Consider the following 17,860-nt stretch of genomic DNA (forward strand, 5'->3'; position numbering starts at 1 on the left):
GATCAACCCGAATCTGCGCGGTTTCGTTGATCTCCTGCATTTAACAAGTCAGACCCATGTGCAGGATTTGATGCATGCACTTCTTTTATTTAACAAACAAAACTAACAAACTTACATGTAACATAACGAAAGCAAATCATAACTGACATGGAAACAGAACCTGGTTAGCACAGGGTCTGGCCTTACAGCTTACACGCAACATTACATCAAATATTGACTGACAATTATCATGAAAACAAGACAGATATATATATATATATATATATATATATATATATATATATATATATATATATATATATATATATATATATATAAATCAGCACATTAAGGGAAACAAGCAACAGGTGAGAACACATTAGGAAAGAAATGGCATGGCACCGCCCACCTAATAGTCTAGCAAGGAACTACATTGGCTATGTGAAGCACTGCAGAAGTTTTATTTTTGCTTTATCTATACCAGCTATTTACCTGGGTGACAAGTATGTCTACTGCAAGTGGCATTTGTTCAGTTTCATAGCTCTGGAACAAAATTCTCTCTCCTCAGTGCTTCCTGCTTTCAAGATGCTACTCGTATTTTAAAGCAGTTCTGTTTTTAAAGCACATTTAATGACACCATCCATATTTCAATATTATATCTTAATCAAACAACTGAAACAGTTGCATAGCGATCTATTCTCACATTATACACAAAAGGGCATTTATGTAGCGGGAAGTTTTATAGTTTATAAAAAAAAAAAATCAATGTTAAGATTTTATTCTAGTAGTTTTTCTCTGAAAGAAATTACAATTTTTATTAACACAGAATTTCATTAAGGTTGAACGTTGGATAAAGTATGCAAAACATTCAAATTTCTGTTGCTATCAATACATTTTTTGCTAATATTCTTTGTATCAGTGTTCTGAATGATTGAATAGAGCCTTCGGTCATGAAAATATACTGAACAATGATAAATTGTCTAAGTGTTAAAATCTGAGGGGGGATTGTACATTCTGTGCTTTGTGTGCTAACACACTGTAATAACAGCATCAAGGCCACTTTGAAGTAGTAGCAACATGAGGAATGCTTAAAAAACAAAGGCACGATCAGACTTTAGTCTCTATCATGTTTTATCATTTAATTTTACAAAACATGATATATAAAAAACGTTAAAATTATTATCAATATCAGATGTCTCAATTTCTTTAGATGATTAATCAATAATTCTTTTACAACAAATGTAAGCACTGTAAAACGTCACTGTATTCAACAATAAGCTATCAAATAAAGAAAAAGAAGAGGAAGAAGAAGGCTTGTACAGCATGCCAGTCAGTGTTGAAAACCGTTCAAGGCTGCTGGTCTGGTTTGTTGTGATTTAAGATTACACCCTGTTCCAGTAAGAGCAATAAACAATAAATTACACCAGCTTTGGCCTTTATTGTTACGGTTTCGTGTGTGTGTGTGTGTGTGTGTGTGAGAGAGAGAGAGAAGGCTACAGCATGTCCAATATAATATTATACACACAACAACACAGAGAGAGAGAGAGAGAGAGAGAAAGAGAGAGAGCAGAAGTGAGATTAACCATTAAATGAAGCCTGGTTCCGTGTGTAGCCCTGAAAGAGGAGGTACTTTGTTTAAAGTCAGATAGTTCCACACTCACTCACATTCCAGCCATTATGAGACCACAGGTAACTTATTACCTATTTTTTTTTAGTTTTCTTCCTTCCCTTCTTCATGCTCCTGTACTGTATGGCTCAGTATTAGTAGTATTGACTCGATAGCTTCATTTCTTACGGATCCTAATGAAATATTCATTTGAAGAGTAAATTTGTTCCTTCTGTTTTTTTCTTCAGCAGGATGTTGTGTTTATGTACAGTATGATGTGATTTATTTTATCCATTGATCTTAGAGTTATGTTATCCTGACAATGCGCAAAGTTTTATTATACATGACGGAAGATGACAGATAAAAATTGATCTCTGGGAACCTCGGATGCTAAGATTACTTTACATCCGATGTCTATTACAATCTCTTTATATAAGTTAAAATTGCTTTGTTAGGGAAGTTCAGCTGCTGCAGCTAAGCTTCATGTATTAATATTATAAATATTGTTTGATATGGTTTGATGTTTACACAAATCTTTTTTCTTCACAGAGACAATGCACATTTCAGTGATTTGAGAGTACGGCACACAAAACCGGTTAGATTGTTCTCTATATTAAATGTATAGTATTTGCTTTTAATGAATACTGCATTTGGTTTTTAACACATACAAGCATGTGTATTTTTTATCATCTGTGAATTATTTAACAGTTTTTTATCTTTAAATAAAGTTTTCTTTAATATCTGCCTTGACCTCTACATTTAAGATACGTTTGCCGAGCCCTGTATAATTTTGTACTTTTCTCTCATCTTATATAGCTTCTATAAAAAAGAACTGAAAAATGTGCCGGTTACTGTGTACTGTTGGTACAGTCAGATTTGTGTTGTTTCATTTCAAAGATTTCATTTGTGGTCCTAAAAATTGGCTTAATGTCTCCAATACACCTAGAATTCATGGATTTGAACGTGAACATGCTGATTTTAATCAGAAGGTGTTATCACATTGTTAGAGACATGTCATAACACACAGTAAAAGTCCTTCACCTATGAATCTTGGACTTTGCTGTCATTTACTACAGATATTTAAAGACATGCTGTTACATTCATATTAAATATTTTAAGATTTTAGGTGCTTGGTCAATGAACAGGAAAATTAATTTTGATATAGGATCATAGTATTTCCAATTTCTTTGGCTTGAGTCAGTCAGAATTTTACACTTTGATGCTTATGAAACTGATCGGACATGTTCGATACCACAGACAGCTAGAATATTTTCACAAAGCCTATTGAAATGTGGCATGGGCCAAAATAATCACTGTTTATTTATGACATTCAGGACAGTTTGGGCAGTTACATACATGAGAGAGGCATAAATGTTTGTTCAGACTGACTGATTTGAAATGAGCATACATAATGAAACGATATTATGTATTACTATTTAAACAACCAGTCTGGTACATAACCTGTGTCTTTTGTATGCAGATTTTAAAATAATTTTGTGGTTAGCGTATTTTAATTCTTGTAATTTCCCTATTCGTAATCAGTAGTCTTTCTGTTTACAGTAGCGCTATAGGATTGCTATGGAATTGACTCCGTAAGTTACAACCAACCTTTTTTCATTTGAACTCTTATTAGTTATGTGCACTGGCTAACACATATTTATGCCTCTATCTGATGATTCAACCTTGAACCCTCTTTCACAGTAATGGGGATAAACATACTGACACATCATACTGTATAATGTTCAGCCTGATTGTGTGTGTGTGTGTGTGTGTGTGTGTGTGTGTGTGTGTGTGTGTGTGTGTGTGTAACTATGATGATAGCTGAATGCTTTATAGTTTTATGGGGCCACTTTATATTTCATTGGCTCTTAGTATAAGAATTATGAGAGCTTATCATTGGTACAAACACTTCTATTGACGTGTGCTGAGTAGATTCGTCTTCAATCCGAAGGAAGGAGTCGACAATCCAGCCATGGTCATTTCTGAAGATGTGGGTATGTAAAATTTAGTTAATATCGTTTTTGTTTTCTTGTTTCCACTTTAGACTTTAGCTTTAAAACTTTAGCTTTTTATTAGTATCGAATGGCTACACAAATACATGGTTTGAGCTTTAGATATCTCATTTAAATTCTAATCTAACTGATCATTAGACTAACTGAAATAGTAAAGCTTGTTATAGTCTATTACTACATTCAAGAATCATCTAATCTTGACTAATCTTGACCTGTAGAGAAGATTAGTGGCCCCGTGCCCCATTTGTGTGTGCTGAAAAGAGAAGAAGGAGAGAATTTCGGCTTCCATCTACGCTTGGAGAAAGGACTACCAGGTCATGTGATCAGGCAGGTAGAATTATTAGGAGTGGCTGAGAAGAGTGGACTCAGGGATGGGGATCGACTTCTAGAGGTCAATGAAAAGTTTGTGGACGACGTTGATCATACGGAGGTAAGAGGTCAGAAATCATATACGGCAGCAGCCGAAGTTGAGCAAGATATCTGGAATATAGTTATGTTAAGTTAAGTTATGTTGCCACAACCTAGCACTAAATGTAATGCTTTATTATTAGTCTTGTCACAATGACCTTTTTTTTTCTAAATGAAAGAAAAATTATGTCCAAAGGCTGAAAGGTGTCATTTGGTCATGCCTTGTCCTTGACCCATACTCTTATGGTATCTTCTAAGTAGTTCTTAGCTTCCTAAAGAAGCTAGTAGGGAAACATGCCACTGTATAACTAATGTCCATTTATTCTCATGATTAGCTTCTTTGTGTAGCTTCTATCTATAACGTCTGTGGTGAATTTACCACTAACTGCAACTGCAACACTTAAGAGATTTCTAAATTTCTTTTTCCTGCATTCTTCTTCTGCACAGTTAAAACTGTTAAGGCCAAGTTGGACTGGTTTATTTTTAATAGGGGTGATATCAGTCCTTCCAAAGTATCAAGAAAAATTTTACTTATATGTATAATATATTTAGCTTTTTATCACCTCCTTTTTTACCCCAACCATAGAAAATTAAACATTTTATATACACTATACACTATATTTTATTACACAACATACCCTGTTTTATTGCAGTAATCTATATGATAATATTGTAAAATTATACCTCACAAGTCTGTTAAGAATGAAGGGAATAAGAATTAGTGTAATTGGCTGAAATACAACTGACATAATCATGACACCTGGTGCTGTAAAATGGTACATAAGTATAATAAGTATAAGTATAATAACTATAATACTTTTTTATTTCAGTTGATCACGAGAGTCAAGTTTCTGACATTTTCCACGTTTGAATAATACAATTTCATAATGTTATAATAAAAAAACATCTGTCATGGCCTTATACTTCTGATCAAGCACTTAGCAATAATTAAATTGTAGTACATGATGTCTTCATGTCGTTTTGAGTTTAACATTGGTAAAGATATTAAGAAATTTGGATATTTAGATATTATCATACTCAAGGTTTTTTTATGTTTAAAACTATATGGTCAGGGGCTTTAGGTTTTAAAGCTTAAAGTGGTTTTAAGGTTTTTCACACGTGAAATTAAAATTTCATTTTTCAGATATTCATTTGTGAATTTATAATGTTATTTGTATTGTGAATGTAAATTTTATAATGGGAATTTGCTTAATTATTAGAGAAATTAAGCTACATGGTATGTAAAAAAAAATTCTACTTTATTCCACTTTACTCATTTGTGATTTTGGCCCAAATAAAACAAAAGAATTAACAAATCTGTTTATCTGTTTTATCTTTTTTTTTTTTTTTTACAGGTTGCCCGCATGATCCGGGTGACTGGGCCTCAGCTGTGCCTTCTGTTGCTGAGCAGTGATGAATACGAGCAGGCCGTGGCTCAGGGCTGGAACCTGAAGGAATTGTGCAAAGCTCAGCGTGGTGAGGAGTGGAATCCACCTCGGCTCTGCCACGTCATCAGAAACCCTGCGAGCGGTCTAGGCTTTAGCATCCATCCTGTGGAGGGTGAGTATATTTAAAGGGTGAGCCATATCTAAAGAATATGTAAGCTACACAGGACATCAGTCCTGGGTGCAGATTTAGGCTTTAGTGGTACAGTTAATGTACAGTAAAGTTAAAGGTTTACATAAACCTAGGCTAAAGACATTCATACTTCATATATTCCATGTTACTATGTTGCTGTGTATTTCATGAGTTTATTTCCATTTGGTGTTGATTCCAAAGAGACAGATTTATTTCTTCTTTTATTGACTGAATCAGATTTTCAGTGGATAACACGTTAACATAAACTTTGGTAGTATTTTATTATTTTTATTTACATCATTTAGCAGACACCCTTATCCAGAGCAACTTACATTTATCTCATTTTTTTATACAACTGAGCAATTAAGGGCCTTGCTCAGGGGCCCAGCAGTGGCAACTTTGGTGGATGTAGGAATCAAACTCACAGCCTTCTGAGTGGTAACCCAATACCTTTACCACTAGGCTACCACTAGGCTACCACATACCACTAGTATGTGATGGTATTGCTGCTGTAGCCTTCCACAAGCTTCTCACAATTATTTTTGCCCATTTATCCTGACAGAACTGGTGTAAGGATTTGGGCCTCCTTACTTAGACATTTATTGTCTTGTCAATCAATGATTTCTCTCTAGGATTCAGGTCAATGTTTACCTTCAGTGTTTATTTTTATTTTGTTGTCTTTAAGCCATTTTGTTAAAACCTAGGTTTACTGCGGATCTATACCCTGCTGGAAAACCCTGTTATGACCAGGTTTTAACTTCCTGACTGATGTCTTGAGATTTTGTTTCGTTGTTTCAGTAATCCTCCTTCCTCATGATGTGTAGTATTTATTTTCTATAGTGCACCAGCAAACCTGAAATCACTGATTTTGTTCAAACAAGTACATTTTTGTTTCTTTCTATTGACCAGTGAATACACTTCCAAAAGTCTGATGATCACCAGCAGCTTGGATTGGTTGATTGATTGATTTTTTTGTTGATTGATTGATTGATTGATTGATTGGTTGGTTGATTGATTGGTTGATTCTTTTTTTATGCTGGTTTAATAAAATGGGCTTCTACGTCTGTACCCAATGCCTTGGAGTTTAGTTCAAACTGTGTTCATCGAAGATTTTTTATATTTGCATAGATTGTATTGATAATGCAGCTCTGACTTCTTCTTCAGTTGAACTTAAAAATTCTAACACAAGGTACATTTATTTGTTTGGAAATTGCTTTGATGGAGAAACTGGACTTCATGTATCATGAATCCATAAAAGATGTCAGATGACTGTAGTACTCAAGCAGGCAATAGCAGAGATTAAAACACTGTAATAAAACAATACAATTTACGAATCAAATGCCAGTTGGCTAATCAGATGGAACCTTCCAAACTGTTTAAAGAGACAGTCAGATAGATGGGTGTAAATTTTTTACCAACTGGAAACCTGATGTGGTGAATTAAAGCTGAAATAAGCCTGTTTTTAATCAAGTTTTTTGAAATGACCTCTGATGTAAACAAATCAGATGCCAAAAGAATTGATATGATAATATGAAATGTTTTTGGTTGTGAAAAACCAAGATTGGATTTAAATACCTTGAACCTAGAGATAAACAATTTGCTCTATACAGTGTATTAAACATGACGGTTGTCATTCTAAAGGTTTAATCCAGTTCATTTTATGTGTGAATGTGTGCCCTCTGTAGGTGAGAAAGGAAAGCTCTCTATAAATCCAATAACAGGAGGCCCTGCTGAGAAAGCAGGACTGAGAAAAGGAGACCGTCTCCTTTGGATTAATGGTGCCATGGCTTGTGAACTTACCCATTCTGCTATTAACAAGATGGTGGGCATGAACAAGTGCTTATTTGATAACATAATTAGGATTTGCTGTAAGTGAGAGTCTTGGGTGCCCAAAAAAATTGACTTATTAATATTGCAACAAAGTCCAATGCATACATTTACATTGACATTTTATTTTCTTAAGCTTTAAAGACTCAGCATTTTACACCTGGCCTTTATCAGGATTAAATCTCACAATTTTATAATCAGATTAAAGCTATTTAGCGTACTAGTGATAATTTAGAAATTCTAAAATGGAGATCTAACATCTATTGTTATATGGTTCCTGTTAACTGAATAGAGCTGTAACATTAGCACAGCCTAACAATGGCTAACTCTTAATATTGTTTTGTTTAGGTGAAGAAATGCAGTGATCACATGACTGTGCTGGTGATCGACAGCAGGAGTGAGAAGAGCTACATCCGTAGAAACATGACCATTCTGCCGGCTATGGCTGAAGCTCAGAGCATGCCATACAAACCCAAAAGAGTATATCTGAAACAGGGGCCAGATGGCTATGGCTTCCTGCTTAGGCTTGAAAAGATGTCAACAGGACGCACAGGTGCGAGACATGCATTCATGTGCTATTGTTATTGTGATAATTGTTTTACCGCATGCTTCTAAACGACAATGTGTTCATGTAAAAAAGCTTTTAAAACTCTATAATAATAAGTAGAGCTGGGTAAAAATATGATGATGAAATATATGAATATGAAAAATAATGAGAATATTTTGAAACACAGTGACAAAATACTGTGCATCATTTAATATGAAGCTCGGAGTAATCGGTGGAATTGTGGAAAGTGTCAGGATCGGTCAGTAAGATGTGACCTCATATAGCCAGGTTAAAGGCAGACTATCATTAGTGTCCAGTTATAGTTGGTCATAAGATTGGATTCTATTTACTGCTTGTATGGATCTAGTTCATATGGTGCGGGAGGTGGATGCTGGCAGTCCTGCAGAAGAGGCAGATATTAAGGATGGAGAGATCCTGATGGAGGTGAACGGAGAGTCTGTTGATCATTTGTCTCATGACGAAGTTGTCAGCAAAGTCAGAGACAGTGGAAATCGAGTCAGTTTCACCACCATGACCCTAGAAAGCCTAGATTTCTACACTAAGGTGGGTGAGTTTAACAAATCAGGAATATCACAATATTGTAATATTAGTTATTTACTCCCTTGAATAAAATCTACCTTGAGTTTGACAAATTCCTGGAGGTAATGATTATTTAAGGGCTACATTAAAGTAACACAACTGTAGGTTAAACTTGTGCATATTTTCACATGATGATTTTGCTCATCACTTACACTCCTTCACTCATGCCATAGTTTCTTTAGTTACATTTGAATTCAGTCAAAGAAAGAAAGATAGATTTTCCAGTTTCTCTGTAAAACGATACATTGCGGGGGGTTTTCTGATTAAGTACCAAGAAAGTGAGAGATTGAATGAACGATTTTTTTATATTTGTTGGATCAGATTTTTTTCCACAATTAAAGATTAAACGTTAAACTGGTAAAAACAGAATATGTTTCTATTGAATTCAAATTAAAATGAAATTTAAATCGAATGAACTCTAATTCAATTAGATTTGAATGAAGTCCAATTTCTCTATGCCATGCACTTTCAATAAATTAAAAGGTATTGATTTTATCCCATGCATTTGTTTGTCTTACTTTGTCATATTTTATGATTTACAGCTCACGCCAAAGCATTTTATCTTTATCCAACTTTATCATCTGTAATATTTTCTCAGCTGGGTCTTTCTCCCCTGCTGTTCTGTGAAGATCATTCCTCTGGGAAGGAGCAGCAGGAAAAGTCGACTCCACAGGAACAGAGTCCAGCGGCTCTGAAGCTGTTAGAATCCTCAGCTGAAGCCCAGGAAGAGCTGGAAATAGAGTCCAAACCAAGACTGTGTGTGCTACAGAGAAGTCCCGTGGGATTCGGCTTCCATTTGGGTTGGGTCCAACAGAAACCTGGCACATTTATCAACCGGGTATAGAGCAAATCTCTGTCTTTATAACAGACATTTTTTTTTTTTTAGAATCAGAATCAGAATCAGAAACACAGTGACTGTTTTAAATCAGACCTTGGACATATTTAATCAGCAGGTCATAGGGCACTGATAACAATTTCAACACAGACACGGTCCAATAATTATAAGTATAATAGAAAACTGTAAACAACATATGCATAGATAAAGTAACAAAGTAGGAGATTCAATACTCTAACTTATTATTACAATATAGCAAGTACAAAATAGTGATTATACTCAAACACTGTATACTGTCCAAAAGTACACTATATGGCCAAAAGTATCTGGACACCTGATCATTAAACCCAATATGCATTTTGAACATCGCATTCCAGATTCAGTTCTCCTTTGTTGCTACAATATCCTCCACACTTCTGAGAAAGTTTTATTAGATTTAGATTTCCATTAGATTTCCACAAGAGCATTAGTGAGGTCAGGCACTGATGTTGTACATTACGGCCAGGAAGGGGTGCTGTTGCTCTTCAACAAGTTTGGTCCTTTTAGATACAGGGAAGTGAAATTGGAATCCTACAGCATACAAAGCCATTTTATAGAATTGTGAGCTTCCAAATCAGTGGCAACAGATTAGGGAAGGCCTACATATGAGTATGATGGTCAGGTGTCCATAAACTGGCCATATAGTGTATCATAGCACACATTTTGCACACATTACGAGGACAGAAGCAACTTTGGGGTAGTAAAATATCCCAATTTTCTTACTTACTTCTGAGAACGGCATGCCCTGTTGTGTTTTATGTCTTACTTTTATACTATACTATTATTTTATATTCTCTTATTTTCAAATGATATTAAATGCAGGTGGCACCCAGAGGTCCAGGAGAAAGTTCTGGCCTCAAGGAGGGTGACGTCCTGGTGGAGGTGAATGGACAGAACGTAGAGGAGGAGTGTTTAGAAGATGTGATTTTCCTCATGAAGAAAGGAGGCAGCTCTCTGTCCTTGCTAGTGATGGACAGAACAGGTTACGAATGGACAAAAAAGAATGGAAAGCCCATCACTGCTGAAAATGTAGCTGCAAAGGAGGTAGGATTTACTTAAATATACTCAAATTTGCAATACCCATAGCCAGCTATTATACAAAAATCAGCTTCATTTATTGCAGGTACAGGATTGCGAGAGCTCATCTCCCATACAGTCAAATCACAGTGAGTAGCACAAGTTCCTTCCTGAGGATTCGAAGGAATGAATTCAGATTCATGGAACAACAATGCTGGGAAACGTGTAACATCGCTGGGGTGGAAGTTTAGATGACTGTTGGTTCCTTTCAATAAAACTTGGCACTTTTTGTCAGCTTGCTTATACTTATTACTACTGTTCTTTCTGCCCTGATTTAAATGCATGCACACAAGTTTTTATTCTCAATTTCAGTGAATATACTCAACACTCTGGCATAACATACAAAACTTTAAAAATAACACTCACAAAATCAATGCAATGCATAGGCACTATATCACTATAGTGTCCTCATGCTTTATTATGTCATAGCTTTCTGTTTACACAGAATTTGTGAAAAATGATTTCATTTAAATTGCTACTGTTTCTGTGTAAACCAATAAAGTTTATATTTTATATACTCAGTGCTTTGGAGCACCAATAATTCCTGCAGTTACAAATTCAAACACATCATTTACGTACACAAAATCCACAAAATTCATGTTATAGTGTTATATCCAAATATAGTGTAAACGTTATATACAAAAGAGGAACAATGAAAAGAACTCATTCATGTCACCATGATTTAGTGTGTGTGTGTGTGTGTGTTTGCATGGTGCCCTGGAATGGACTAGCTTCCCATCAAAAGTTTATTATTGTCTCATCCCCAATATTCCTGGGAAAGACTTCAGATGCCAAGACCTTTGTTTCACTTCTGTGTGGATTTGTATTTTAACATTTCTTGTAATTTACCTCCAAAAAAACATTTTAATAAACATTTAATACATTTATAAATGTAGCTTTCTTTTTATTTTGGACCTCATTAAAAATCTACCATTTTTTTTCACTTCGTATGTCTTTTTTCCATTTAATAATGTCTAACCAGAGAATTGCAAAAATACGTAAAAGTCTAGAGTTTATATTTGTACGGTATTAAATATAATGCGACAATGTGCGGTATGTTATCACCTGTACACACTTTCCTACTTTATCCATGTATATTATCACACAATATCACACTGCATAGTAACAAGATTCATAAGATCGATGAAGGAGAAAAGGTTTAAGACTAAAGTTGGTTCATCTAAATGAAACTATTTTAAAGAGAATATGTTTAAAAGAAAAGAGAAAAAGTTTGTTTTCAAAATGATGTGCTTGTGTTCAAGCATTACACAAGATGAGCAGGGGTTTTAAAAAAAAAAGGGAACATTTAAAACCCTTTAAAATATAAATAATTATGTTTAGTATTGTTTGTATGATGTTCAGCTTGAAAAAAGTTATTATAATTCATGAAATTATGAAAATTATGATTCCTGCCTCCGCCTTGTGTGTGTGGAGTTTGCATGTTCTCCCCGTGCCTCGGGGGTTTCCTCCGGGTACTCCGGTTTCCTCCCCCGGTCCAAAGACATGCATGGTAGGTTGATTGGCATCTCTGGAAAATTGTCCGTAGTGTGTGATTGCGTGAGTGAATGAGAGTGTGTGTGTGTGTGCCCTGCGATGGGTTGGCACTCCGTCCAGGGTGTATCCTGCCTTGATGCCCGATGACGCCTGAGATAGGCACAGGCTCCCCGTGACCCGGGGTAGTTCGGATAAGCGGTAGAAAGAGAGAGTGAGTTTATGCTTTGTAAGTACTCCTGAAGGCGCCCCCTTGTGGAGATTATTGCTACTACTCTTCTCGACTCTTCGTCCCTTTGTTAGTACGCTAATGAAATGCCGTTATTTATCTCCAATTTAATAATTCCTATAACATAACGTGTTATTTAAATTAGTTCAGATAAATATGTTTATTTATAATCTCTGAACACAACTAAGAGGATTTTCAGAGTTTATTTTTTATTGTTTTTACCGCGCGTTATAAATTTTGCTCAGGCACTTGTTTAGTCTTCTCTCCGCTGAGGTCCTTCCGTCTAGGTGACATTCATCTGAAGCGCCAGTAGCCGTAGTAGCAAGAGACGAGCTGCTAATTGCTACACAGTGAAACCATGGCACAGGCGGTACAGAAACTGGTCTCTAAAGTGCCATCTTTGGTTGGCGGTAAGCGTTTTTCTTGAGCTAAGCAAACGTATTGGGAAGAAGAAACAACAACGGAAGGGAGTTTGTTTATTGTAGATAAACAAGTGCTTCGTCCGTGACGTCATTTAGCTAACATGCTAACAGCAAACTCACATTAACGGTTACATTAACGGCTTTATAAAGTTCTCACTTTACTGACGGTGTTGTTTAACTCGCTTAAATTTGTTATAAAGGCAGGTAGTGAGTGAATTGTCATTGTACACTAGAGGTTATCATTAGGACACTGAATCGCTTCATGTGAGTGATGTGAACCGACACTTATGATGTGAACCGACACAATCTTATGATCCTACTCTGGGTGTGTTGTACTGTTTTCTGTCGGTTTTGTAGCCGCAGTGAGCTATTCGAAGCCCCGGCTATCGACCTTCTGGTACTATGCCCGTGTGGAGCTGGTGCCACCTTCCCCAGCTGAGGTGTCCAAGGCAGTGGCTGGAGTGTCCGACCTCGTCAAGGCCTTCCAGGCTGGTCGTCTGGGTCAAACCACAGTCAGGGTGAGCAAACTTTACCCTAATATCCATGTGGAAGCTGTTTTTTCTCTCTCTTTCTTTAGTTCTGTCGTTTGCTTACTTCAGTTTCACTAAACAGGAATATAGATACGAACAGGAGGTTCCTATTAGTACATTTTTAGTATTTATATTAATGCTGGCATGACTTAAATACTGCCTTATTTAGTGCCTAAATAATGTTTCTATACTTTCTGTAACTGACTCAAAAAAATCACTAAAGATAAGTCTTTAACATGAACATTTTCTGCTTAAATCAATTTAATTCAAATTATATGTATGGCGCTTTTAACAATTGGCGTTGTCTCAAAGCAGCTTTACAGAACATAAACATAGAACAAAAGGTTATTATAAATGTAAAGATTAATATAATACAAATTATAAAATAATATAAAGATTAATATATACAAAATTTAAGATTAATGTTAGATATATTTAAATGTGTTTGTATTTATCCCCAATGAGCAAGTCTGTGGTGACTGTTGCGAGGAAAAACTCCCTTAGATGGTAAAGAAAGAAACCTTGAGAGTAACCAGACTCAAAGGGGAACCTCATCCTCATATGGGTGACACCGGAGAGTGTGATGATAAATATACAGTCTGACAAATGTTATATTGATGAGATTGTTGTCCTCAAAGACCCCATGAAGCTGGCATCTCCTCTTTAGTATAACTGGAGCTGGTAAATCTCTAGATGCCTCAGGATCCTCACAGGGTTGGCATCGTCTCAGGGAAGGTCCAAAATCTCACATTCAGTAGCATATTCCATAAAGCTAAGACATTAGAAAAATTATTGGCTCTTTTTGGCTCTTTTTGTTTTGCATCATTATTAAATGCAATAACAAATCTCTGAGTCTCATGGGGGCATTATAAAGAACTGCTGCTTAAAAGACTGTATTGTGATTGGCAGCAGCACTGCATCTGAACTGCTCAGAAGTGCAGTTAAATAAAGCCATGTGCTACAAATTTTGAATTTAATACCCTGAAAATATACACTTATTGAATTACAGATTTTGTTTAAAAATATTTAAGGGCAGCCAAGACAATAGAGCATTGAATTAGTGGATGTATCCTGGTGGAATGCTTAAAGTGACCTGAAGAATGATCATTTCAAGAAAACAGATGCTAGTGTTATCGAAAGGTTTTATTTAGTTTATAGTTTAAACATGGACATATTGTTTTGCTGGGGAAATGCATGTGTGCTCTTATGGAGGAGGACTGTAAAGAGTAAATTAAGGTGTAGTTTGTTAAAAAAAATCAAATTTACACAATTTCCCAATTGACAATTTTATAGACTGTAAGCTGGAACATGCTTGATATCCAGCAATTATTTCTGTAGTAGTGTTTCTAATGTCTTTTCACTGGACCTCTGGGGCTAAGAAATGGAAACCAGTTGTTTCAGTGACCCCGTGTCTGAAATGAAAACCTTCCTGCCTGTTCTCAACAAAGTGCATTATGAGTATACTTTACCCCATGTAGTACCTTGTTGGATTTATTAGCTAACTTAAAATGCATCACAATGCTTTTAGAAAGAATCATGCAGTGTCTGTCCAGTGCATCCCAGCATCATGATCACTTAATGTGAGAATGAGCTGAAAACACCTTTTTCCTTTTACTGATATTTGACATGCTTAAATTATTTGAGGTGCCAAATTAAAACAGCATAAACACGAAGTGCTGTACTTTGGGTAAATCATTTCATTGTTCTTCCTTTGATTCCATTGATAATCACTTTACCCAGTGGGTGGTAAGTGTTCTGCTTGGAATTGTAATTGTGTATGAAATCAATCCATGTCTATCTTACTGTGGAATAGGAGCTTAACAATCATTAACAAGCTCACTTGTTCCCACAGGACGCTCTGAGGAACGGTTTGGTCGTTACAGAAGTTCTGATGTGGTTCTACATTGGCGAGATCATTGGAAAAGGAGGCATTGTAGGATATGATGTGTAAATGTGGACAGTCCTTGTTGCTTGTTTCCTCTTTGTCTAAGCCTTTTATTTCCAGGAACTAATAAATATGTATTGTTGGAAAAAATACATTTACTCAGTATTTTTCCGTCCGTATATATTTACATTCAGTATGTTGATGGATGGTGGGTTTCATAATAAACTTTTATTTGGTCCATTAAAACATAACTTCACATACTTAAGTATGTTGAGGCTGAGATCTTGAACACAATTTACCTTATTTACAGCTGAAACATCTATATATTTACCACGAGACCAGTTATATAGAATAACTAGTTAATGGACAGACAAATTATTTTAAAGGATATTTAGCATATTTTAACTTACTGCACCAACAGTCTGCTGAATTTGTTGTGTGCATCACTGGCACTCTAAAGAATTTTAGAAATTCGTTAATTTTATTGCGAAAAAGAGACATTTAATCCTTAACACATCAGAAATTGATTTTTGAGAAACATATTGTAAAAACTCTATGTAATAGAACAGTGACAAAATCTCTAGCCTGTTAATCTGTATTAGAAGTGTTAAAAATGTTGAGTCTCTGACTGTCTAAGGATACATGTGTAAAAATTGAGTAAATGGGTTTGATTTTAATGTATTGCTCCAGGGTTGGAAAGTCAGATAAAATTCCACAAACATATCCTTCGATCTATAACGGCTGTTATGTATATTTGCATATTTTATTTCAATATGAACTTGAGTTTCCCTTCAGCCTGTTCTTTTCTCACTAGATGGAAAAAGCAGAAATTCTTACCTTTTGATAAAAAACAAAAACGCTACAGATGCAGAAGACAGACATGTCATCAGTGTATAATACAGTCTCAAAAAATAATAATTATATATGAATATAAAAGTGGTGGTTATGCTATAATGGACATCTCCTCACGCTCGCGACTTTCCAGCAAGCTCTGCACAACGTTTCCCAGATACGTGCCAAACTCCTGACGCACCCCTTCAGGGTCTTCCTCTAGGTTGGAATGAATGAGAGGCAGCTTGTTCAACTGAGGGGCTACACAAAGGGAGGAAAAAACAGATTACGTACAGATTCATGTGGATGTCAATGCATTGGTACACAAAGCTAAATTGTAATTTGTCACAAATAGCAAATTTTGTGTAATAATTTGTTACTTTTCAGTCTTACCGAGCTGAGGGCGTGATGTATATGCTCCAGTACCAGGCTTGCGGTGTGCTACGAGCAGACACTGTCCTGCCTGTAGGCTTTGAGACGAGATGAACGTCGAGTGCCATGTCTCTAATTCCTTTAGGTGACTTGGGATATCTGGGTTAAATACAATGACCACTCCGTTGGAGTCTTTCATTAAAGCTGGCCAGCATGTTTCAAACCTATAATGTCAAACAGAAACAAAACAACCCACACATACACACAATTATACCACAACTAAATACTAATTTAATCCTAATTATATGAATGATTGATAAATACAATTGACAGGCAGGCTGTGCTGCAGTATTCTCCTTCCCCTGACTAATAATACTATAAATCAATGAATGTATGATTATTAAAGATTAATGACTCATTATATAATGGTGGGGCCGGTATTGGTAATGCTCTCCTAGCAGGCAGAAACAGGAGAAAACCAGCAGAAATGTACCACAAAAATGAAGGTTATGCCTGTAATCATACTGTATATTCAGATTTTAAGCAACCAGTCAAGTTTCTATAACCTTTCACAGTTGTTACAGTGCATGTCAAAGGTTTTACATTACAATAACTTTCAGCTCACAATATGGCCATTAATACCTGGACACCTGATCATCAAATCCAAAAACTCTGAAAATGCATCACTAAATTTCTACAAATCAAGTCACAAGATCTTCAGCATTGTTACGCTTACTGCAAGCCTGGAAATCAAACTCAGTAGAAGGAAGGGTCACTCACTTGAAATCTCCAGCACAATCCCACAGCTCCACTTCACAAGCACTGTCTTTGGTAAGACTTCCCAGGTTTTGCGACTCAAACTCCAATATCCTTCCAAACACCAGATGAAAACTTTAGTCAGACAAACAGAAAAGATTTCCTCGTGTACCACTGATCCTGGATTACAGTTTACTGACCTGACTCCCTGTGTAGGACTGTAATCGGTTACGATTGTCTCCACTGTATCAGAGAGAAAATTGGCCAACACGGTCTTCCCACACTGTCAATAAGAGTAATATTAACGCTATTAATTGTTCCATTCTAACACCAAGATCACTACAAATCATAAGAACAACTAAATCCACACTTACCTCACTAGGGCCAATTAAAAGAATTTTCACTTTTAGAACTTTTAACATTTTCTAAGTTTAAATAAACTGGAAAACAAGCAAACTAGCTTTACTATGCTAAGCTATGAAGCTAACACGCTGATTTCAAGCCAGACAGCTAAACTGCTGTCTAACTTTAACTGGCGGAAGAGTTGATTAAATAACAGCAAACGGACACACTATTCTAATTACATTTTAATATTGTGTTATATTTAAAGATTTAAGACGACACACTGGTATCAGAGCGCATAAAGATCTGATGTAAACATCTCGTTGTCATGGCGCTGCAGTCGGAGTCTAAAGGATGAATGTTAAGTCTTTTATTTCGCATTTGCAGATTCGAGATTATAAACCGCCTGCTCGCGTATAAACAAGTGCGTGTAGCTTTAAGTGCAGGATTAACTCAGAAAACCTGAATTTAAATCTGAGCTACTCATCTGTCAG

The 17,860-nt window shown here is 35.9% G+C and overlaps 3 protein-coding genes across 4 annotated transcripts; 2 read left to right on the forward strand and 1 right to left on the reverse strand.

The window, feature by feature from the left end:
• Positions 1–1,544: 1,544 nt before the first annotated feature.
• On the forward strand, positions 1,545–11,451 carry nherf4b (NHERF family PDZ scaffold protein 4b). Of its 2 annotated transcripts, XM_060862955.1 has the most exons (12): positions 1,545–1,668; positions 2,135–2,180; positions 3,146–3,177; positions 3,518–3,579; positions 3,816–4,027; positions 5,361–5,565; positions 7,269–7,405; positions 7,759–7,963; positions 8,325–8,521; positions 9,156–9,395; positions 10,254–10,475; positions 10,555–11,451. In XM_060862955.1, the coding sequence occupies exons 3-12, from the start codon at positions 3,164–3,166 to the stop codon at positions 10,603–10,605; spliced, it is 1,545 nt and encodes a 514-aa protein (XP_060718938.1). In that variant the 5' UTR covers positions 1,545–1,668; positions 2,135–2,180; positions 3,146–3,163; the 3' UTR covers positions 10,606–11,451. The 2 variants fall into 2 exon arrangements, with proteins under 2 accessions (XP_060718938.1, XP_060718939.1); XM_060862956.1 differs by lacking the exons at positions 1,545–1,668; positions 2,135–2,180 and having other exon boundaries at positions 2,219–3,177.
• Positions 11,452–12,500: 1,049 nt separating this feature from the next.
• On the forward strand, positions 12,501–15,217 carry atp5l (ATP synthase, H+ transporting, mitochondrial F0 complex, subunit g). Its single transcript, XM_060863339.1, has 3 exons — positions 12,501–12,638; positions 13,008–13,168; positions 15,033–15,217. Exons 1-3 carry the CDS (start codon positions 12,587–12,589, stop codon positions 15,129–15,131), a joined length of 312 nt encoding a protein of 103 aa, XP_060719322.1. The 5' UTR covers positions 12,501–12,586; the 3' UTR covers positions 15,132–15,217.
• ift22 (intraflagellar transport 22 homolog (Chlamydomonas)) lies at positions 14,306–17,691 on the reverse strand. The gene is made up of 5 exons (XM_060863338.1): positions 17,399–17,691; positions 17,225–17,307; positions 17,049–17,138; positions 16,290–16,492; positions 14,306–16,157 (listed from the first exon to the last, which is right to left on the reverse strand). Exons 1-5 carry the CDS (start codon positions 17,444–17,446, stop codon positions 16,009–16,011), a joined length of 573 nt encoding a protein of 190 aa, XP_060719321.1. The 5' UTR covers positions 17,447–17,691; the 3' UTR covers positions 14,306–16,008.
• Between the last annotated feature and the right edge of the window lie 169 nt (positions 17,692–17,860).

Source organism: Tachysurus vachellii, chromosome 26, assembly GCF_030014155.1.
Source record: "Tachysurus vachellii isolate PV-2020 chromosome 26, HZAU_Pvac_v1, whole genome shotgun sequence".
In the NCBI taxonomy this organism is placed as follows: domain Eukaryota; kingdom Metazoa; phylum Chordata; class Actinopteri; order Siluriformes; family Bagridae; genus Tachysurus; species Tachysurus vachellii.